At 38.7% G+C, this 19,352-nt stretch overlaps 1 protein-coding gene across 1 annotated transcript; it reads right to left on the reverse strand.

Moving 5' to 3' along the window:
- Nucleotides 1–727: 727 nt before the first annotated feature.
- LOC126612640 (uncharacterized) lies at nucleotides 728–5,443 on the reverse strand. Its single transcript, XM_050281099.1, has 2 exons — nucleotides 3,390–5,443; nucleotides 728–2,692 (listed from the first exon to the last, which is right to left on the reverse strand). The coding sequence occupies exons 1-2, from the start codon at nucleotides 5,424–5,426 to the stop codon at nucleotides 2,648–2,650; spliced, it is 2,082 nt and encodes a 693-aa protein (XP_050137056.1). The 5' UTR covers nucleotides 5,427–5,443; the 3' UTR covers nucleotides 728–2,647.
- Nucleotides 5,444–19,352: the final 13,909 nt, after the last annotated feature.

Below are 19,352 nucleotides of genomic sequence, written 5' to 3' on the forward strand. Positions count from 1 at the left end.
ACTTTACTATGCTTCAAGAACAAGGGTATGGATGGTCCTAAACTAGGCTAGGTAAGGATAATGTGGTTTAACAAAGAATGTAGGCTATCAAGGCTCAATGGGGTTAACTTAAACATATAACGATATGGGATACATGGCAGTTTGGCTTTGGTGGTGGTAACTACACAACTTCATCTTGAATATGTGTTATGCAAATCAATAGCATGCTTTGAATGAAATAGGCATGAGTTCTAGCATTTGGAACTAAATGATGAAACGCCTTCTAAGTAATAACCAAGCAAAGAATAATGAGATCATGCAACGACTTTAGAAAACAATAATGCACAGATTTTAACTCTCCAAATAAATATTTAGGCTCAATTCTCACAAGGTTGTAGCGTTAGTTTGAGTTCTTTCCTTCAAGCATGTTACAAAAAACTAATTTTTTTCTTTTATGATTACATGTGATTTCATAAGTTATAACCACAATCACGCATAAATAAAGAGTAAATCAAACTTTCATCCATGTTTATAACTCTCTTTAACAGTCATGCAATTACAAACTGAATCCTCATCATTGTGTTGGAAGGTACCCTAAGACACAAATAAGCGCACAAAAACAACTCTTTTTTTTTTTATTTTCAAAAACAATTTTTCAAATTTTTATGAATTTTTGGATTTTTATGTCAAAACACACTGAAACACTCCAAAACAGCTTAAAAATACTTAAAACAACAAGGAACAACACTAGAAGTAATGGGTGATAAATTTCTACGAATTTCATGCAAAACAATGGTTACTCCCCCCACACTTAAATCAAACATTGTCCTCAATGTTTCAAGCATATACTCACACCAAAAACAAGCAAATAACAAACGACAAATAAACATGACAAATATGGCAAAGTAAAAACCAGACAGAGTAGAGTTTAAGAACGCAAATCTGGTTTTGGAGATAGTTGATCTTGTTGACTTTCCACAGCTTTGAACTTGAACTGGATTGGAATTGTACGGCGAAGCTTTGCTGTTCATTTCCACGAAGTTTAATGTTAAAATCCTTTGCATATTTGTTAATGTTTCAAAATAGAAAGTCATAACCAAAAATAATTAAACAAGTAATAAAATAGACAATCAAACAGAATAAATGGGTTGCCTCCCTTAAAGCGCTTGCTTTAACGTCTTCCAGCCGGACGATGAACACCTTCACTTCTCCTTGGAACCCACGGCATGCAGTGGGATCTCCTCCACAACATGCTCCACAAAGTTCTCGTAGTATGGCTTCAAGCGATGTCCATTCACCTTGAATTCTTGCCCGGTTCTCAAGCTCTTAATTTGGACTGCACCATGTACAAAAAGATTAGTAACAACAAACGGGCCAACCCATTTGGAACGTAACTTACCAGGGAATAGACGAAGGCGGGAGTTGAACAACAACACTTTCTGCCCAATTTCGAAAGTCTTGCCTCGAAGCATCTTATCATGGAATGCCGTGGTCTTCTCTTTGTAAATTCTAGCATTCTCATAAGCTTCATGCCTTATCTCATCAAGTTCACTCAATTGAAGCTTTCGATGAATTCCAGCTTGGTCCACATTCAAATTGAAGGTCTTGATGGCCCAATGAGCTCTATGTTCTAATTCCACGGGAAGATGGCAAGGCTTGCCATACACAAGTCGAAAAGGAGACATACCAATGGGGGTCTTGTAAGCCGTTCGATACGCCCATAGTGCATCATCCAGCCGTAAGCTCCAATCTTTTCTATTTGGCCCAACGGTCTTCTCCAAAATCTGTTTGATCTCACGATTAGATACCTCGGCTTGGCCATTGGTTTGGGGGTGGTAAGGTGTGGAAACCTTATGTGTCACATGATACTTCTTGAGTAATGCCCCAATGGTACGGTTGCAAAAATGAGACCCTCCATCACTGATTAGCACCCTAGGCATCCCAAATCTAGAAAAGATATTAGTTTTCACAAAATCTGCCACAACTTTAGAATCGTTAGTTCGAGTGGCTTTCGCTTCCACCCACTTTGAAACATAATCAACGGCAAGTAATATGTAGGTGAAACCAAAAGATGAAGGAAAAGGACCCATAAAATCGATACCCCAAACATCAAAGATTTCAACAACAAAGATGGGTACCTGCGGCATTTGATCTTTTTGGCTAATATTACCTGTCCTTTGGCAGCGATCACATGTTAAACAGAAGGTTCTAGCATCTTTAAACAAAGTAGGCCAATAAAAACCACATTCAAGAACCTTAAAAGCTGTCCTTTGGGTGCCAAAGTGACACCCACATGCATATGTGTGACAAAAACTTAAAATTGAGTGAAAATCTGATTCATGCACACATCTTCTTATAACCTGATCTGAACAATATTTCCACAAGTATGGGTCATCCCAAACATAAAATCTAGCATCCTTTTTAAGTTTATCACGTTGGAATTTGTTTAGGGTGCTAGGAACTTGTTTAGTCACCAAATAATTCACCAAATCCGCGTACCAAGGCTCACTTACCTGGATAGACATTAGTTGCTCATCGGGGAAGGTTTCAGAAATTGGCGATGCTTCCTCATGCACCATTCGACTTAGGTGGTCAGCCACCACATTCTCCACGCCCTTCTTATCCCGAATCTCAATGTCAAACTCTTGTAGAAGCAACATCCATCGAATTAGTCTAGGCTTGGCCTCCTTTTTTGTGAGTAAATACTTGAGAGCTGCATGATCAGTAAAAATAATAACTTTAGTACCAAGTAAGTATGATCGGAACTTATCTAATGCAAATACCACAGCAAGTAATTCTTTTTCAGTGGTGGAGTAATTTAATTGAGCATCATTTAGTGTCCTAGAGGCATAATAAATAACATGAGGTTGTTTGTTCTTTCGTTGCCCCAAAACAGCACCAATCGCATAATCCGAAGCATCGCACATCAACTCAAATGGAAGGCTCCAATCTGGAGGTGTGATAATGGGAGCCGAAGTAAGAGCTTCTTTTAATTGCTTGAATGCCATGGAGCATGCATCATCAAACTCGAAAGCCACCTCTTTTTGAAGCAATCGGCATAGTGGTTGTGAAATCTTGGAGAAATCCTTTATGAAACGCCTATAAAAACCTGCGTGACCAAGAAACGAACGAACCTCTCTAACCGAAGTTGGAGAGGGTAAGTGACGAACAAGGTCTACCTTAGATTTATCCACTTCAATGCCTTCTTCAGAAATAATATGTCCTAGAACAATACCTTGCTTAACCATGAAGTGACATTTTTCCCAATTAAGCACAAGATTCGTTTCAACACAACGTTTCAAAATTAAGGTCAGATTACTCAAGCAATGATCGAATGAATTACCAAACACGCTGAAATCATCCATGAATATCTCAATAATTTTCTCCACATAATCAGAAAAGATACTCACCATGCATCGTTGAAATGTCGCAGGGGCATTGCACAAACCAAATGGCATGCGCCTGTATGCAAAGGTGCCAAAGGGGCACGTGAACGTTGTCTTTTCTTGGTCCTCCGGAGCTATCACAATTTGGTTATATCCGGAATATCCATCAAGAAAGCAATAAAATTTATAACCGGCTAACCTTTCTAACATTTGATCCAGGAATGGCAACGGAAAGTGATCTTTCCTTGTCATGGCATTTAACTTCCTGTAATCAATACAAACACGCCAACCGGTCACCACACGAGTGGGTACAAGCTCTTGTTCTTCATTCTTCACCACCGTGATCCCGGACTTCTTTGGAACAACCTGCACGGGAGACACCCAACGACTATCAGAAATAGGGTATATAACACCACAGTCAAGCAATTTTATAACCTCCTTCTTTACTACTTCCAACATGGGTGGATTAAGGCGACGTTGAGCCTCCCGAGATGGCTTAGCTCCCTCCTCCAAAAGGATGCGATGCATGCACGTGGTGGGACTAATGCCTTTGATATCCGCCAAGGTCCATCCAATGGCAGATTTGTGCTCCTTTAACACCCTTATCAACTTGTCTTCTTCTTGGGCCGTGAGTGAGCTAGATATGATGACGGGTAGTGTTTGATCTTCTCCCAAGAAAACATACTTCAAGTGACTAGGTAATGGCTTCAACTCAAGTGTAGGTGGCTGCACAATGGATGGAAGTAACTTGTTAGCCAAAACCGAATCTAAAATTGAGAGTGAAGACTTACCAGAATGTGATGTCAATGACTCGAGGGCCGCGACCATTTCAAACACTTCACCACAAGGGGGCACGGCAATATGGTCAGATTCCATGCCGTGGGTTGCTTGGATTCCCCCACACTTGTTTCTTGCTCCTATGCCGTGTACTAAGGCTATTTCAAGTGCATCGTCGTTCATTCGATCCAAATGTACCTGTGCCAAAGAATCAACAATGTCAATAGCGAAACAAGAATGGTCCTCCATTGGATATTTAATGGTTTCAGAAAGATTAAAACGAATAATGTCTCCATCAAACTCCATGGTTAATGTTCCCATAAACACATCTATTTTTGTTCTCGCTGTTTTCATGAATGGTCGGCCTAGCAAGATTGGCAATGATGGAGCATGGCTTGAATCCTCCATTTCTAAGACATAAAAATCTGCAGGAAAGATAAGATGATTGACCTGCACTAAAACATCCTCAAGGACTCCCTTGGGATAAGCGTTAGAACGATCGGCCAATTGAATTATCACGCCATCTTGTTTTAACTCACCAAGGTTCATTGATGCATAAATGGAATATGGCATAACATTAATAGAAGCACCTAAATCTAACATGCATTTTTCAAATCTAGTGTTTCCAATTACGCATGGGATAGTAAAGCTCCCTGGATCCTTACACTTTGGAGGTAACTTCCGTTGCAAAACCGCAGATACATTTTCACTTACCTTCACAACTTCTTTGTTTGAAATTCTTTTCCTAGTTGTGCATAATTCTTTTAAAAACTTTGCGTACCTGGGCACTTGCTTAATAGCATCAAGTAAAGGAATGTTCACTTGGACTTTTCGAAAGGTATCCAAAATGTCCTTTTCGCTTTCTTCTTTCTTCGATTGTGCAAATCTACGAGGGAAAGGAACATTGGGCAGATTAGTGTTCGAAATCACAACATTTGGAACATTCTTACCTGAGGTGGACGGATGGGATGTCTTAGATGGCTGCGGCATGGGTGATGGTACCCTTGTCGTGGGGTAGGTGTTCTCATCTTCCTTGAGTTGTATCTTCTCATCTTCCTTGTTTCTCACCTCTTTTCCACTTCGTAATGTGATAGCCTTTGCAGATTCGAAGCCACCCTTTGGATTGACCACCGTAGTGCTTGGTAACTTACCATTTTCACGGAATTGCCCCAAAAATTCGGCCATTTGTCCCATTTGCTTCTTCAGCTCATTAACCTCCTTTGCTTGGTTCTGCATTCCCTGCGCCATGGTGGTTAGTAACTGATATGTTTTATCATCATTCATAGACGTACCTGGGTTGGTTTAGGAAGATTGTGCCTGAGGAGGTGGTTGTGGTTCCATTGGCCTTGGAAAGAAACCCGGGGGTTGTCGGAATCCACTTTGTTGGCCATATTGTGGTGCATCTCTCCATCTGAAATTGGGGTGGTCACGCCATCCCGGGTTGTATGTATTGGAGAAAGGATCATTCCTTGGTTGGTTTTGATTCCCATAACCCACAGCATTGGCCGATTCCCATCCTCCATTCTCAATTAATTGAGGGCATTGATCAGATTGGTGTTCTTGAATGGAGCATACACCACAGATTGTAGTTCCTTGCGTTTTGGGGCCTTCAACCAACTGCGATAACATAGACGTAAGGTTAGCCATTTGGGATTGTAACTCAGAAATAGAACTTACCTCATTGACATGATGTGGCCGTGGGGTGTCTCTTTGCCCAACACCTTCATATTGTTGTGCATTGAGTGCTCGATTCGCAATGAGAGTTTTGGCATCCCTAGGTGTCTTATCCACTAGAGCTCCTCCCGCGGAAGCATCCAACATTTGCCGTTCAAGTGGTAAAAGACCTTCGTAAAAGTATTGAAGAAGTAACTCCTCCTTCATCTGATGCTGTGGACAAGAAGCAACAAGTGATTTAAATCGTTCATAATAAGATGGAAAAGATTCACCTTGGCTTTGCTGAATTCCACTTATTTTTTTACGAAGAAGAATGATACGAGAAGTTGGGAAAAACTTCTCCAGAAACGCCCTCTTCATACTCTCCCAAGATGTAACTGTACCGGGAGCCAACTCGTATAACCAATCCTTGGCTTTGTCCATTAAAGAGAATGGAAAAGCCTTCATCTTTAAAATACTTCCGTCAACGGTAATCGGAGTCATACTTGAGCACACCACTTCAAATTCCTTCAAATGTTTGTTCGGATCCTCCATGGAAAGCCCATGGAACTTTGGAATGTGGTGGAGCAAACTTGACTTTAACTCGAACTCTTCGGTTTTACCTTGAGCAGCCATGGGATATTGGATACACAATGGTGCGGCATTATCCAAACCCGAGGCGGCAAGCTCCTTGAGTGTACGGTTGTCCATGGCTATACCTTGCTCTTCTAATTCAGGCTCGGGACTAAGAGGATTAGACTCTTCTAATGGGAAATGATCCTTCCTTGTGGTGGCTGATGCGAAATAGATAAGCACACAAATTAAACCCTCTTTTTGTCAAATTGTAGTAAAGATGTAAGTAGGGATCGTTCTAAACCAGGGATTAGGAGGGATTGCTAAACACTTGGAAACTGACTTAAGAACATAAAAACAAAGTTTAAAACACTAGACTAGACTCAAAGAATGCAAAACTAAAGGTTAAAACACTTAAACAAACCTAAAACTCAAAACAGCAACCTAATGACTCAAAACTGCCTAAAAACCACTTTCTGGGCAGTTTTGAGAACCTAACAAGAACTTGGACGAATTTGGGTGAAAACTTGAATCAAAACACTTAGAAACACAAATCAAAACATATTCTAACTAATCTAAGACTTCAAAATAAAAGGGGATTTGTTTTGGACGAAAATTGAAACCAAAACAGAAACTTTAAAACAAAACAGATTGTAAAACGTTTTTGGATGAAAAGGATGGATAAAAGGCTAGTTAGGAGGTTCTTCTCCACACATGTCACACTTGCAAACAAAACGATTTTCAGTTGTTCTTCCAATAAATTATGAATACTTAACGCCCCAAATTAACCGTGAATTGCACTAATTAACCCTCAGTTTTTCCACAAGTTATTGAGTTGGATGATTGCATACGACAACCCAAAACATTCCCTACAAGTGCCATACATGAATTGCATAATAGAGATACAAGCAAGAATCATTAAGTTCTATGAAAAACATAAGCATTGACGAAGCCTTTGTTACTATGAATTGCATGAAACTTATGCCAAGAATTCATTCAACGCGATCGGTTTCAAACGACCTTCACTACTTGTGATTATAAGATTGTAACTATTAGGTGAAACTCCCTCATAATCTAGCATCATATTCATGCATGGAAACTAAGCGTGCACTCTCAATCAACATACACAAATAAGTTATCAATCAAATAGATGAACGAATTGAATTCACAACTTATGAAACAACAACTAAATGTAATCAAATCATATTGCAAGCATGTACATGGTTTCGAATTCCCCCCTAACCAAGGGGGGTTTAGTTCCTCATACTCACAACACAAAGTTTATTGAATTGAAACATCGAAGACATAAAAAAGATTACACCTAAAACGCCCAACAATTCCACTTTGAATTTCTGCACGTCAAGCTCCTCTTTCTTCTTCTCCTTGCTGTGGCAGAGAGGGTTTAAGGGATTTTTGGATGTGATTTTGGTTTTGGAAGGGAGTTAGGATGGTATGGTGGTGCGGCAAGGGGTATGGGTGGTGTATGGAGGTGTAGAATGGTGGCTGGAGTAAAGGAATGGCTGCGGCAAAGAGTGGGAAGTGGCTGGTTGGTGAATGAAAGCTGCGGCCAGGTGGGGAAAATTATTTGGACGAATTTCTGAAGTATGGAGAGGGTGATATCTGTGGCCAAAGGGTTTAATGAATATATAAAGGCACTTAAAAACCCTAGCAAATCAGATTAGGGTTTCTAGAAACCCAAATCCACCAGAAAATGGGCTAAAATAATCAGAATTTTAGTAGGAAAAGGGCCTAGGGTGCGGCAAGTTTAATGGGCTAGGGTTAGGGCTTCTAGAATGCCTTGCAAGGCAAGGGGTCCAAATCTGAAAAGGATTGGGCTTATGGTGCGGCAATGTCCAAGAATGTAAGGATGGGTCATCTAGAAGCCCAAAGCCAAGAATAGAAACTCTCACAAATGGAAACCTCCAAGAATAGAAACTTCCAACTTTAGAAACTTTGGGTTCTAATTCTGAATTCTTTGTTCTTCACTTTCTTTTCTTCATTTCTTAAGCTCCCTTTGACCTTCAACTCGTCTATTCCTTGTGCTCCATAAGTAAAAACGCCATTTGAGCTCAATTATGCTCCATTTTGCACTTCCTTGCATACTTTGTCTCTAAAACCTGAAAACATATAAAACTAGCTTAAAAGACTACGTTAACTAAGAAAACACCATGGAAATGCATAAGAACTAGCTAGCTAAGGCGCATAAATATGCTCCTATCATGTTTTGAAGGAGTTCAAATCTGCCCTAGGTTGGACCTTGGCCGATATCAAAGGTATAAGCCCTACAACGTGTATGCATCACATATTTCTTGAGGAGAGGGGGCCAAACCAACTAGAGAGGCTCAACGCCGTCTCAACCCTTGATGCGAAATATATAAGCACACAAATTAAACCCTCTTTTTATCAAATGTAGTAAAGTATGTAAGTAGGGATCGTTCTAGGCCGGGGATTAGGAGGGATTGCTAAACACTTGAAAACTGACTTAAAAACATAAAAATAAAATTTAAAACACTAACTAGACTCAAAGAATGCAAAACTATACTTTAAAATACTTAAACAAACATAAAACTCAAAACAGCAACCTAATGACTCAAAACTACCTAAAAACCACTTTCTGGGCAGTTTTGAGAACCTAACAAGAACTTGGACGAAGTTGGATAAAAACTTGAATAAAAACACTTAGAAACACAAATCAAAACACTTTCTAACTAATCTAAGACTTCAAAATAAAGGGGGATTTGTTTTGGACGAAAATTGAAAACAAAACAGAAACTTTAAAACAAAACAGATTGTAAAACGTTTTTGGATGAAAAGGATGGATAAAAGGCTAGTTAGGAGGTTCTTCTCCACACATGACACACTTGCAAACAAAATGATTTTCAGTTGTTCTTTCAATAAATTATGAAACTCAACACCCCAAGTTAATTAGATACGCTTAAATTAACCTTCAAGTTCTCCTTAAGTTAATGAATTGGATGGAAAAGCGCATACAACAATTCAAAGCATTCCTCAAAGGTTCCTTACGTGATGAGCACAATAAAGATACAATCAAGAATCATGAAGCACAATGAGAACTATAAGTGTTGACGAGGCATTCGTTACTATGATGAGCATGAAACTAGTGCCAAGAATTCATTCAACGCGATCGTTTTCAAGCGACCTTCACTACTTGTGATTATAAGATTGTAACTATTAGGTGAAACTCCCTCATAATCTAGCATCATATTCATGCATGAAAACTAAGCGTGCACTCTCAATCAACATACACAAATAAGTTATCAATCAAGTAGATGAACGAATTGAATCCGCAACTTATGAAATAACAACTGAATGTAATCAAATCATATTGCAAGCATGTACATGGTTTCAAATCACCCCCCAACTAAGGGGGTTTAGTTCCTCATTCTTGCAATACAAAGATACATAAAATTAGACATTAAAATCAAAGGAAAGAAAACACCTAAAATGCTCCAACTTGGAAAGCAAGTGCATCAATGGATCTCCCTTCCTCCTTGTTGCGGCATGAAGCTTGTGGACAGATTTTTGGGTGGATTTATGGTGTAGAATGGATGGGGAATGATATGGAGGGGTTTAGGGTGAGTGTGGAAGAGTGTTTGATGGTTGGAAGGTGGTGGAAAACTAGGCAAAGAGGGTGGAAGAAGGTGGAGTGGTTGTTATGTTTTCTAGGCACTAGAATGGTGTTTTTGGGGTGTTTTGCTTCCTAGGGTGTGTAAGGACGAATTTCTGTGATAAAATGATGAATATGGGGGATTGTTCTTTGGCCAAGGGGTGTAAACATGTATTTATAGGCCCCAAAAACCTTAGAAAATAAGGTTAGGTTAAGGATGAAATGCATGGCAATTTGTGTGTGTGGTGTGCAATGGTCCAAGGGTGAAAATGAAGTAATGATGCAAAGTGTGAAGGGTAAAATGGAGTGGTGTTGTAGCTAGGGAGCATGAATGATTGTGTACATTGCATAGAGATGGAAAGGGAGGTGAAATGTGTCAACAAATGGGTCAAAGGTGCAACAACATGTGTTGCACATGGCATTGGATTCCAAATGTGAATGATGGAGCATCAATTGGTGCATGTAATGGATGTAAAGGTTGTCTAAAATCTAATGGGTGAAGGGAACAAGAGGTATCAAGCAATTGAGTGAAATAATTAAATGAATTAAAGCATGAAATCAGAAATTATGTAGGGGACAAGAGTGATCAAGCATGGCATGGAATCCAAAGGGAATTCTATGTGGTTTGCATGGCAAGGAATGCAAGTTGGGGTGACAGATTTTTGGGCTGTTTTCTTCATCTTTTGGACCATAATTCTTCATATTCTTGGCCTCTTTAGTTCTCAAATTCGTCCATCCACTTGGCCCATGCATTTGCTATCCATTCCAAGCCCGAAACATGCTCCAAAGGCCTCCAAAATGCATCTTCTTGCATACTTTGTACTTAGAGTCTTTCACTTTGCATGTGGGCTTCTTTGCATGTGTATGAGTTGTCATTATTTATCCTTGCAATTACACACACACACTTGCACACACATATGCCCAAAACGTCCATCCTCATGCATGCAATCCATTTGAGCCCAATATTGATCCAACATGCACCAAAATGCACTTTTCTTGCCAAGGTTGTTATTAAGACCTACAAACAAAAGAAAATGGCTTTAAACACTAAAATAACTAAAGAAACACAACGTAAACGCACAAGAACAAGCCAATTAAGTCGCATAAATATGCTCCTATCAACCCTCCGATGATGGAAGTTGTGAAAAATGAGATAATCAAGCTCCTTGATTGTGGAGTGATTTATCCCATCTCCGATAGCCGTTGGGTTTCACCTATCCAATGTGTGCCCAAGAAATCTGAAGTAACGGTTGTAGAAAACACGGAGAATGAGCTTGTGCCCACCTGAATTCAAACCGGTTGGCGAGTGTGCATTGATTATAGGAAGCTCAACGCCACTGATAGGAGCATATTTATGCGCCTTAGTTAGCTAGTTCTTATGCATCTTTGTTATGTTTTCTTCGTTAAAGTAGTCTTTTAAGCTACTTTCATGTGTTTTCAGGTTTAAAGGACATATTACATGAAATGATGCAAGTTGGAGCTTTTGGAGCAAAATATGAGCTTGGATTGAAAAGGACATGCTTGGAACACAAGGTTGGGATGGAATTGAAGAGTTGAAGATTTGAGGTTTCCTACTTGAAGTAGGAAAGCTAAGCCTAAAAGTTTCCATTTTGGGTTGATTTTTCCTAAATTGGAATTGGCAACCAAAGTTTCTAAAGTTGGAAGTTTCTATTCTTGGAGGTTTCCATTTTCGTGAGTTTCTATTCTCGGCTTTGGGCTTTTGGATGACCCATCCTTACTTCTTGGACCTATGTCGCACCTAAACCCTAACCCTAGCCACTTAATCAGCCGCACCTAGGCCTTGTTCACATGTAAAAATCTGATTATAAACCCTAAGCCCATGCCGCACCTTTCCATCCTAGAAGCCCTATTTTACAAACCCTAACCCTAGTCCATTGAGGTAGCCGCACCTAACCCTAGCCCAATCTGATTTAATTAGGGTTTTAGGTGCCTATATATAGGTGTTTTACACCTTGCCGCAGGATCTCTCCCATTCTACAATTCAGAAATCGTAAAAACCCTATTTCCCCACCTTGCCGCATCTTCCATCCATTCCAGCCACTTCCCATCCTTGCCGCAGACACCATCCACCTCCATACACCATTCTACACTTCCATACACCACCCACACACCTTGCCGCACCACCATATCATCCTAACTCCATTCTTAAACCAAAACCACATCCAAAAACCCCCAAAACCATCTCTGCCGCAGCTAGGAGAAGAGAAGAGGAGCTTGACGTGCAGAAATTCAAAGTGGAATTCTTGGGCGTTTTAGGTGTAATCTTTCTTATGTCTTCGATGTTTCAATTCAATAAACTTTATGTTGTGAGTATGAGGAACTAAACCCCCTTAGTTGGGGGGTAATTCGAAACCATGTACATGCTTGCAATTTGATTCGATTTCATTCAGTTGTTATTTCATAAGTTGTGAATTCAATTCGTTCATCTACTTGATTGATAACTTAATTGTGTATGTTGATTGAGAGTGCACGCTTAGTTTTCATGCATGAATATGATGCTAGATTATGAGGGAGTTTCACCTAATAGTTACAATCTTATAATCACAAGTAGTGAAGGTCTCTTGAAAACGATCGCGTTGAATGAATTCTTAGCATAAGTTTCATGCAATTCATAGTAACGAATGCTTCGTCAATGCTTATGTTTTTCATAGAACTTAATGATTCATGCTTGTATCTCTATTATGCAATTCATGTAGGGAACTTGTAGGGAATGTTTTGGGTTGTCGTATGCAATCATCCAACTTGATAACTTATGGAAAAACTGAGGGTTAATTAGTGCAATTCACGGTTAATTTGGGGCATTGAGTATTTATAATTTATTGGAAGAACAACTGAAAATTGTTTTGTTTGCAAGTGTGACATGTGTGGAGAAGAACCTCCTAACTAGCCTTTTAACCATCTATTTCACCAAAATCGTTTTTACAATCTGTGTTAGTTAAAGTTCTGTTTTTGTGTTAAATTTTCGTCCAAAACAAATCCCCCTTTAATTTGAAGTCTTAGATTAGTTAGAAAGTGTTTTGATTTGTGTTTCTAAGTATTTTGATTCAAGTTTTCATCAAATTTCGTCCAAATTAGTGTAGGTGCTCAAAACTGCCCAGAAAGTGGTTTTTAGGCAGTTTTGAGCCTTCTAGTTGCTGTTTTGAGTTTTAGGTTTGTTTAAGTGTTTTAACCTTTACTTTTGCATTCTTTGAGTCAAGTTTAGTGTTTTAAACTTTGTTTTTGAGTTTTTAAGTCAGTTTCCAAGTGTTTAGCAATCCCTCCTAATCCCCGGTTTAGAACGATCCCTACTTACATCTTTGCTACAATTTGACAAAAGAGGGTTTAATTTATGTGCTTATCTATTTCGCATCAGCCACCACAAGGAAGGATCATTTCCCATTGCCGTTCCTAGATCAAATGCTTGAGAGGTTAGCAGGTCATTCCTTTTATTGTTTTATTGATGGTTATTCCGGTTATAATCAAATTGTCATTTGATAGGAGCATATTTATGCGCCTTAGTTAGCTAGTTCTTATGCATTTCCATGGTGTTTTCTTAGTTAAAGTAGTCTTTTAAGCTAGTTTTATGTGTTTTCAGGTTTTAAGGCCAAAGGATGCAAGAAGATGCATTTTGGAGCTTTTTGGAGCAAAATTGGGCTTGGAATGATTATCACATAATTGGAGCCAAGGTTTGGACGAATTTGAAGACTTGAAGATGAGGATTCCTACTCCAACAAGGATTCCTACTTGAAGTAGGAAAGTTAAGCCAAGGTTTCCTACTTTGGTTTGATTTTTCCTAATTGTCCCTAAAAGTTTCAGCAATTATGAAGACTTTCTAAGCATTCTAGGACACAAAACAAAAGCCTAGAACCCTTTTGAACCCTTGCCGCACCCCCCTTTGCATTTCCTCTTCCCTATTTCCTGTTTTTATGCTTTAAAACACCTTCCTTTTGTGTTTTAAACCCTAGCCGAATTTCCCTTGCCCTTTCCCTTAATTTTCTGATTTGTTTCCTTAATTCTAGAAGCTTTAAACTTAATTCCTGATTACCTAATTAGCCTAGGGTTTTTAATTTCCTAATCCCTTTCAATAAACATGTTTGTGCAGCCACAAACATAGCGATTCATCCAGAAAATAATCCTTCACGCCAGAAACCATTCTCCATCTTCAACAGCACCTATCCTTCACCATTCACCATATTTTCTAACCAAAAACCACCCTAGCCGTCCCATACACCTATCCCAGCCATAAACCCATCGTTCTACACCATTCATAACCCCCAAAACTCACCCATTCGTGTGCAGTAGCAAGGAGAAAGAAGGAAGGGCTCTTGGATGCTTAAGCTTCATCGTTGGTGCATTCTAGGTGTAATTCGTTTTATGATTTCAATGTTTAATTTCTTTTCCTTTCGTTTTGCTACGAACATGAGTGGCTAAACCCCTATTGGTTAGGGGTGATTTCGAAGCCATGACTATGTGTGCAATTTGATTTGATAAATTCCAGTTATGAGTTCTTGAATCGTGAATGCAATTGGCTTAACTGTGCGAGTAATAACTTATTTGTGTTTGTTAATTAGGGATCGACACTTAATTGGCTTGCATGAATATGTTGCTAGAATATAAGGTTGTTTCACATAATCGTCACACACTTATATTCATGTGTAGTGAAGGTCGCTAGTCACGATCGCGTTAAGTCCAATTCCTAGCATGAGTGACATGATGTCATAGTTGCAAGTGTTTTGTCAATGCTTATAGTTTTCATTGAACGTAATGATCTTTGATTGTATCTTTATTATGATGTCATGTAAGGAACTTTTGAGGAATGCTTTGGGTTGTCGAATGATGTCATCCAATCCAATAACACAAGGAAAACTTGAGAATTAACTAGTGATGTCACGGTTAATTTGGGGCATTGTCATTCATAATTCAACGAAGGAATAACTGGAAATCGAGTCGTTTGCATACTTGTCATGTGTGGAGAAAGAGCCTCTAACTAATCCATCATCCATTTAAAATCCCAAAATCGTTTTCAATTCTATTTTTACTTTGCAATCTGTTTTGTTAGTTATTTTCGTCCAAATCAAACCCCCATTTATTTTGGAGTCCTAGATTAGTTAGAAAGTGTTTTAGTTTATGTTTTTAAGTGTTTTGGTACAAGTTAAAACCCAAATTCGTCCAATTTGGTGCTTTGTGTTCAAAACTGCCCAGAAAGTGTTTTTAAGGCAGTTTTGAGTCTTTTGGTTGCTGTTTTGAGTTTTTGGTTTGTTTTTGTGTTTTAAACTTTAGTTTTGCATTCTTTGAGTCTAATCTAGTGTTTTAAACTTTGTTTTTACGTTTCTAAGTCAGTTTTCAAGTGTTTAGCAATCCCTCCTAATCCCCGGTCCAGAACGATCCCTACTTACATACTTTACTACAATTAACAAAAAGAGGGTTTAATTTGTGTGCTTAATATATTGCGCATCATCATTGCCCCGGATGATCAAGAAAAGACCACTTTTACTTGTCCCTTTGGAACGTTTGCATATCGACGCATGCCATTCGGGTTGTACAATGCTCCTGCCACGTTTCAAAGGTGTATGGTTAGCATATTTTCTGATTATGTTGAAAGGATTATTGAGATATTCATGGATGATTTTAGTGTGTTTGGTAGTTCATTTGATAATTGCTTGGATAATCTCACTTTAATCTTGAAACGTTGTGTTGAAACAAACCTTGTGTTAAATTGGGAGAAATGCCATTTTATGGTTAAACAAGGCATTGTTTTGGGTCATATAATCTCTGAAAAAGGAATTGAGGTTGATAAGTCTAAAATAGATCTTGTACGCTACTTACCCTCTCCTACTTCAGTGAGAGAGGTTCATTCTTTTCTTGCTCATGCAGGATTCTATCGACGATTTATCAAGGACTTTTCCAAGATTGCACAGCCTCTATACCGTCTCCTACAAAAGGAAATGTCTTTTGAGTTCAACGAGGCGTGGGAGCAAGCATTCAACAATCTCAAGGACTTACTCACCACGGCACCAATCCTCACTCCACCAGATTGGTCCATTCCCTTTAAGCTAATGTGTGATGCATCGGATTATGCACTTGGAGCTGTGTTGGGTCAAAGGAAAAACAAGCTGCCACATGTTATTTATTATGCTTCTCGCACCTTAAATGATGCACAATTAAATTATTCCACAATTGAGAAAGAGCTCTTGGCTGTTGTCTTTGCATTAGATAAGTTTAGATCGTATTTAATTGGCACTAAAGTCATTGTTTTCATTGACCATGCAGCCTTGAAGTACTTGTTCACAAAGAAAGAAGCTAAACCTAGACTCATTCGTTGGATGCTTCTACTTCAAGAGTTTGATATCTAAATTAAGGACAAAAATGGGAGTGACAATGTAGTTGCCGACCATCTAAGCAGGTTAGTGCGTGAAGAGGAGGTTCTTCCCATCTCTGAAACGTTTCCGAATGAACAACTCTTGTCCATTAAGGTAAGTGAGCCTTGGTACGCAGATTTGGTGAATTATTTGGTGACTAAACAAGTTCCTAGCACCCTAAACAAATTCCAACGTGATAAACTTAAGAAGGATGCTAGATTTTATGTTTGGGATGACCCATACTTGTGGAAATATTGTTCAGATCAGATTATAAAAAGATATGTGCATGAATCAGATTTTCACTCAATTTAAAGTTTTTGTCACACATATGCATGTGGGGGTCATTTTGGCACCCAAAGGACAACTTTTAAAGTTCTTGAATGTGGTTTTTATTGGCCTACTTTGTTTAAAGATGCTAGAACCTTTTGTTTAACGTGTGATCGCTGCCAAAGGATAGGTAATATAGGCCAAAAAGATCAAATGCCGCAGGTACCCATCTTTGTTGTTGAAATTTTTTATGTTTGGGGTATTGATTTTATGGGACCTTTTTCTTCATCTTTTGGTTTCAATTACATATTACTTGCAGTTGATTATGTTTCAAAGTGGGTGGAAGCGAAAGCCACTCGCACTAACGATTCTAAAGTTGTGGCAGATTTTGTGAAAACTAATATCTTTTCTAGATTTGGGATGCCTAGGGTGCTAATAAGTGATGGGGGATCTCATTTTTGCAATCGTACCATTGAGGCATTACTCAAGAAGTATCATGTGACACATAAGGTTTCCACACCTTATCACCCCCAAACCAATGGCCAAGCCGAGGTGTCCAATAGTGAGATCAAACAGATTTTGGAGAAGACCGTTGGGCCAAATAGAAAAGATTGGAGCTTACGATTGGATGCACTATGGGCGTATTGAACGGCTTACAAAACCCCCATTGGTATGTCTCCTTTTCGGCTTGTGTATGGAAAACCATGCCATCTCCCCGTGGAATTAGAACATAGAGCTCATTGGGCTATCAAGACCTTCAATTTGAATGTGGACCAAGCTGGAATTCATAGAAAACTTCAATTGAGTGAACTTGATGAGATAAGGCATGAAGCTTATGAGAATGCTAGAATTTACAAAGAGATGACCACGACATTCCATGATAAGATGCTTCGAGGCAAGACTTTCACACTAGGGCAGAAAGTGTTGTTGTTCAACTCCTGTCTTCGTCTATTCCTTGGTAAGTTACGTTCCAAGTTGGTTGGTCCGTTTGTTATTACTAATCTTTTTGTGTATGGTGCAGTCCAAATTAAGAGTTTGAGAACTGGGCAAGAATTCAAGGTGAATGGACATCGATTGAAGCCATACTACGAGAACTTTGTGGAGCATGTTGTGGAGGAGATCCCACTGCATGCCGTGGGTTCCAAGGAGGAGTGAAGGTGTTCTTCGTCCGGCTGTACGACGTTAAAGCAAGTGCTACTTGGGAGGCAACCCATGCATTCAACAAAGGAAGCCCTAAGAATCACTCCAATTCCAGATTTGCGTTCCTCAAACCCTTCTCTTTGTTGCTGTTTTCTAATCTGCCATGTTTAGTTGCTTAAGTTGCTGTTTGTTTATTTACTTGTGTTTTGTGTGAATTTATGCTTGAAACATTGAGGACAATGTTTGATTTAAGTGGGGGGGGGGGTAACTAAGTGTTTTTGATGCAGATTATATCACCCATAACTTCAAATGTTGTTCCTTGCTGTTTTTAAGTGTTTTTAAGCTGTTTTGGTGTGTTTTGACTTAAAAATCCGAAAATCATATAAAAATTTGAAAAAAGTGTTTTGAAAAGCCCAAAAAAGAGTTGTTTTTGATTTATTTTTGTGTGTTTGTTTGTGTCTTAGGGTACCTTCCAACACAATGATGAAGATTTGGTTTGTAAATGCATGGCTGTTAAAAAGAGTGATTAACATGGATGAAAGTTTGATTTACTCTTTCTTTATGCTTGGTTATGGTTATAATTTATGAATTCACATGCAATCAAAAGGAAAAAAATTAGTTTTTGTAACATGCTTGAAGGAAGGAACTCACACTAACGCTACAACCTTGTGAGACTTAAGCCTAAACGTTTATTTGGAGAGTTAATAATATGTGCATTGTTGTTTTCTAAAGTCGTTGCATGATCTCATTATTCTTTGCTTGGTTACTACTTAGAAGGCGTTCATCGTTTAGTTCCAAATGCTAGAACTCATGCCCATTTCATTCAAATCATGTTATTGATTTGCATAACACATATTCAAGATGAAGTTGTGTAGTCACCACCACCAAAGCCAAACTGCTGTGTATCCTATATCATTATATGTTTAAGTTAACCCCATTGAGCCTTGTTAGCCTACATTCTTTGTTAACCCATGTTATCCTCACCTAGCCTAGATTAGGACCATCCATACCCTTGTTCTTGAAGCATAGTAAAGCATGATTCAAATTGAATTCCTTTTGATTAATGTATGGCAGAAAACAAGTGTGGGGGAAGTGTTTCTCATGTGAGTTAGTGTGCCATAGGCACGGGTAGAAAGAATAGAAAAGAAAAATTCGTGAAAAGAAAGAAAGAAAAAATAAAAGTGTGAAAAGTATGAAAAAAAAGAGTTGAAAAGAAGAAAAAAAAAAGAGTTCTAAAGTGTTGTTTTTGAAGAAAGGGTCCAAAACATTGAATTTGGCCCTAAGTATTGCTTTATTCTTCCCTTCGTGTTTAAAAGTTGATTTCTGTAATCTAAGTGAATTCTAAGTCTAGATTTCATTACTTTGCTTGCTATTGCTTTAAGAAAGTTTGTTTTCCCCTACCTTTCTTTGTTAGCCAATACCCCAAGCCCCGTTACAACCTTTGACTTCAATCTTGAGTGTTATGCGTTTCAATTTGTGGAGTTTGAATTTGGTATGAGCATATGGTGTCACTGGTTCTCGCATCTAAGTAGTAGCATTTTATTCATGAGATCATATCTAAACATGCTTATTAACTCCAGAAATTGCATT

This window comes from Malus sylvestris, chromosome 17 (genome assembly GCF_916048215.2).
Source record: "Malus sylvestris chromosome 17, drMalSylv7.2, whole genome shotgun sequence".
NCBI lineage: Eukaryota > Viridiplantae > Streptophyta > Magnoliopsida > Rosales > Rosaceae > Malus > Malus sylvestris.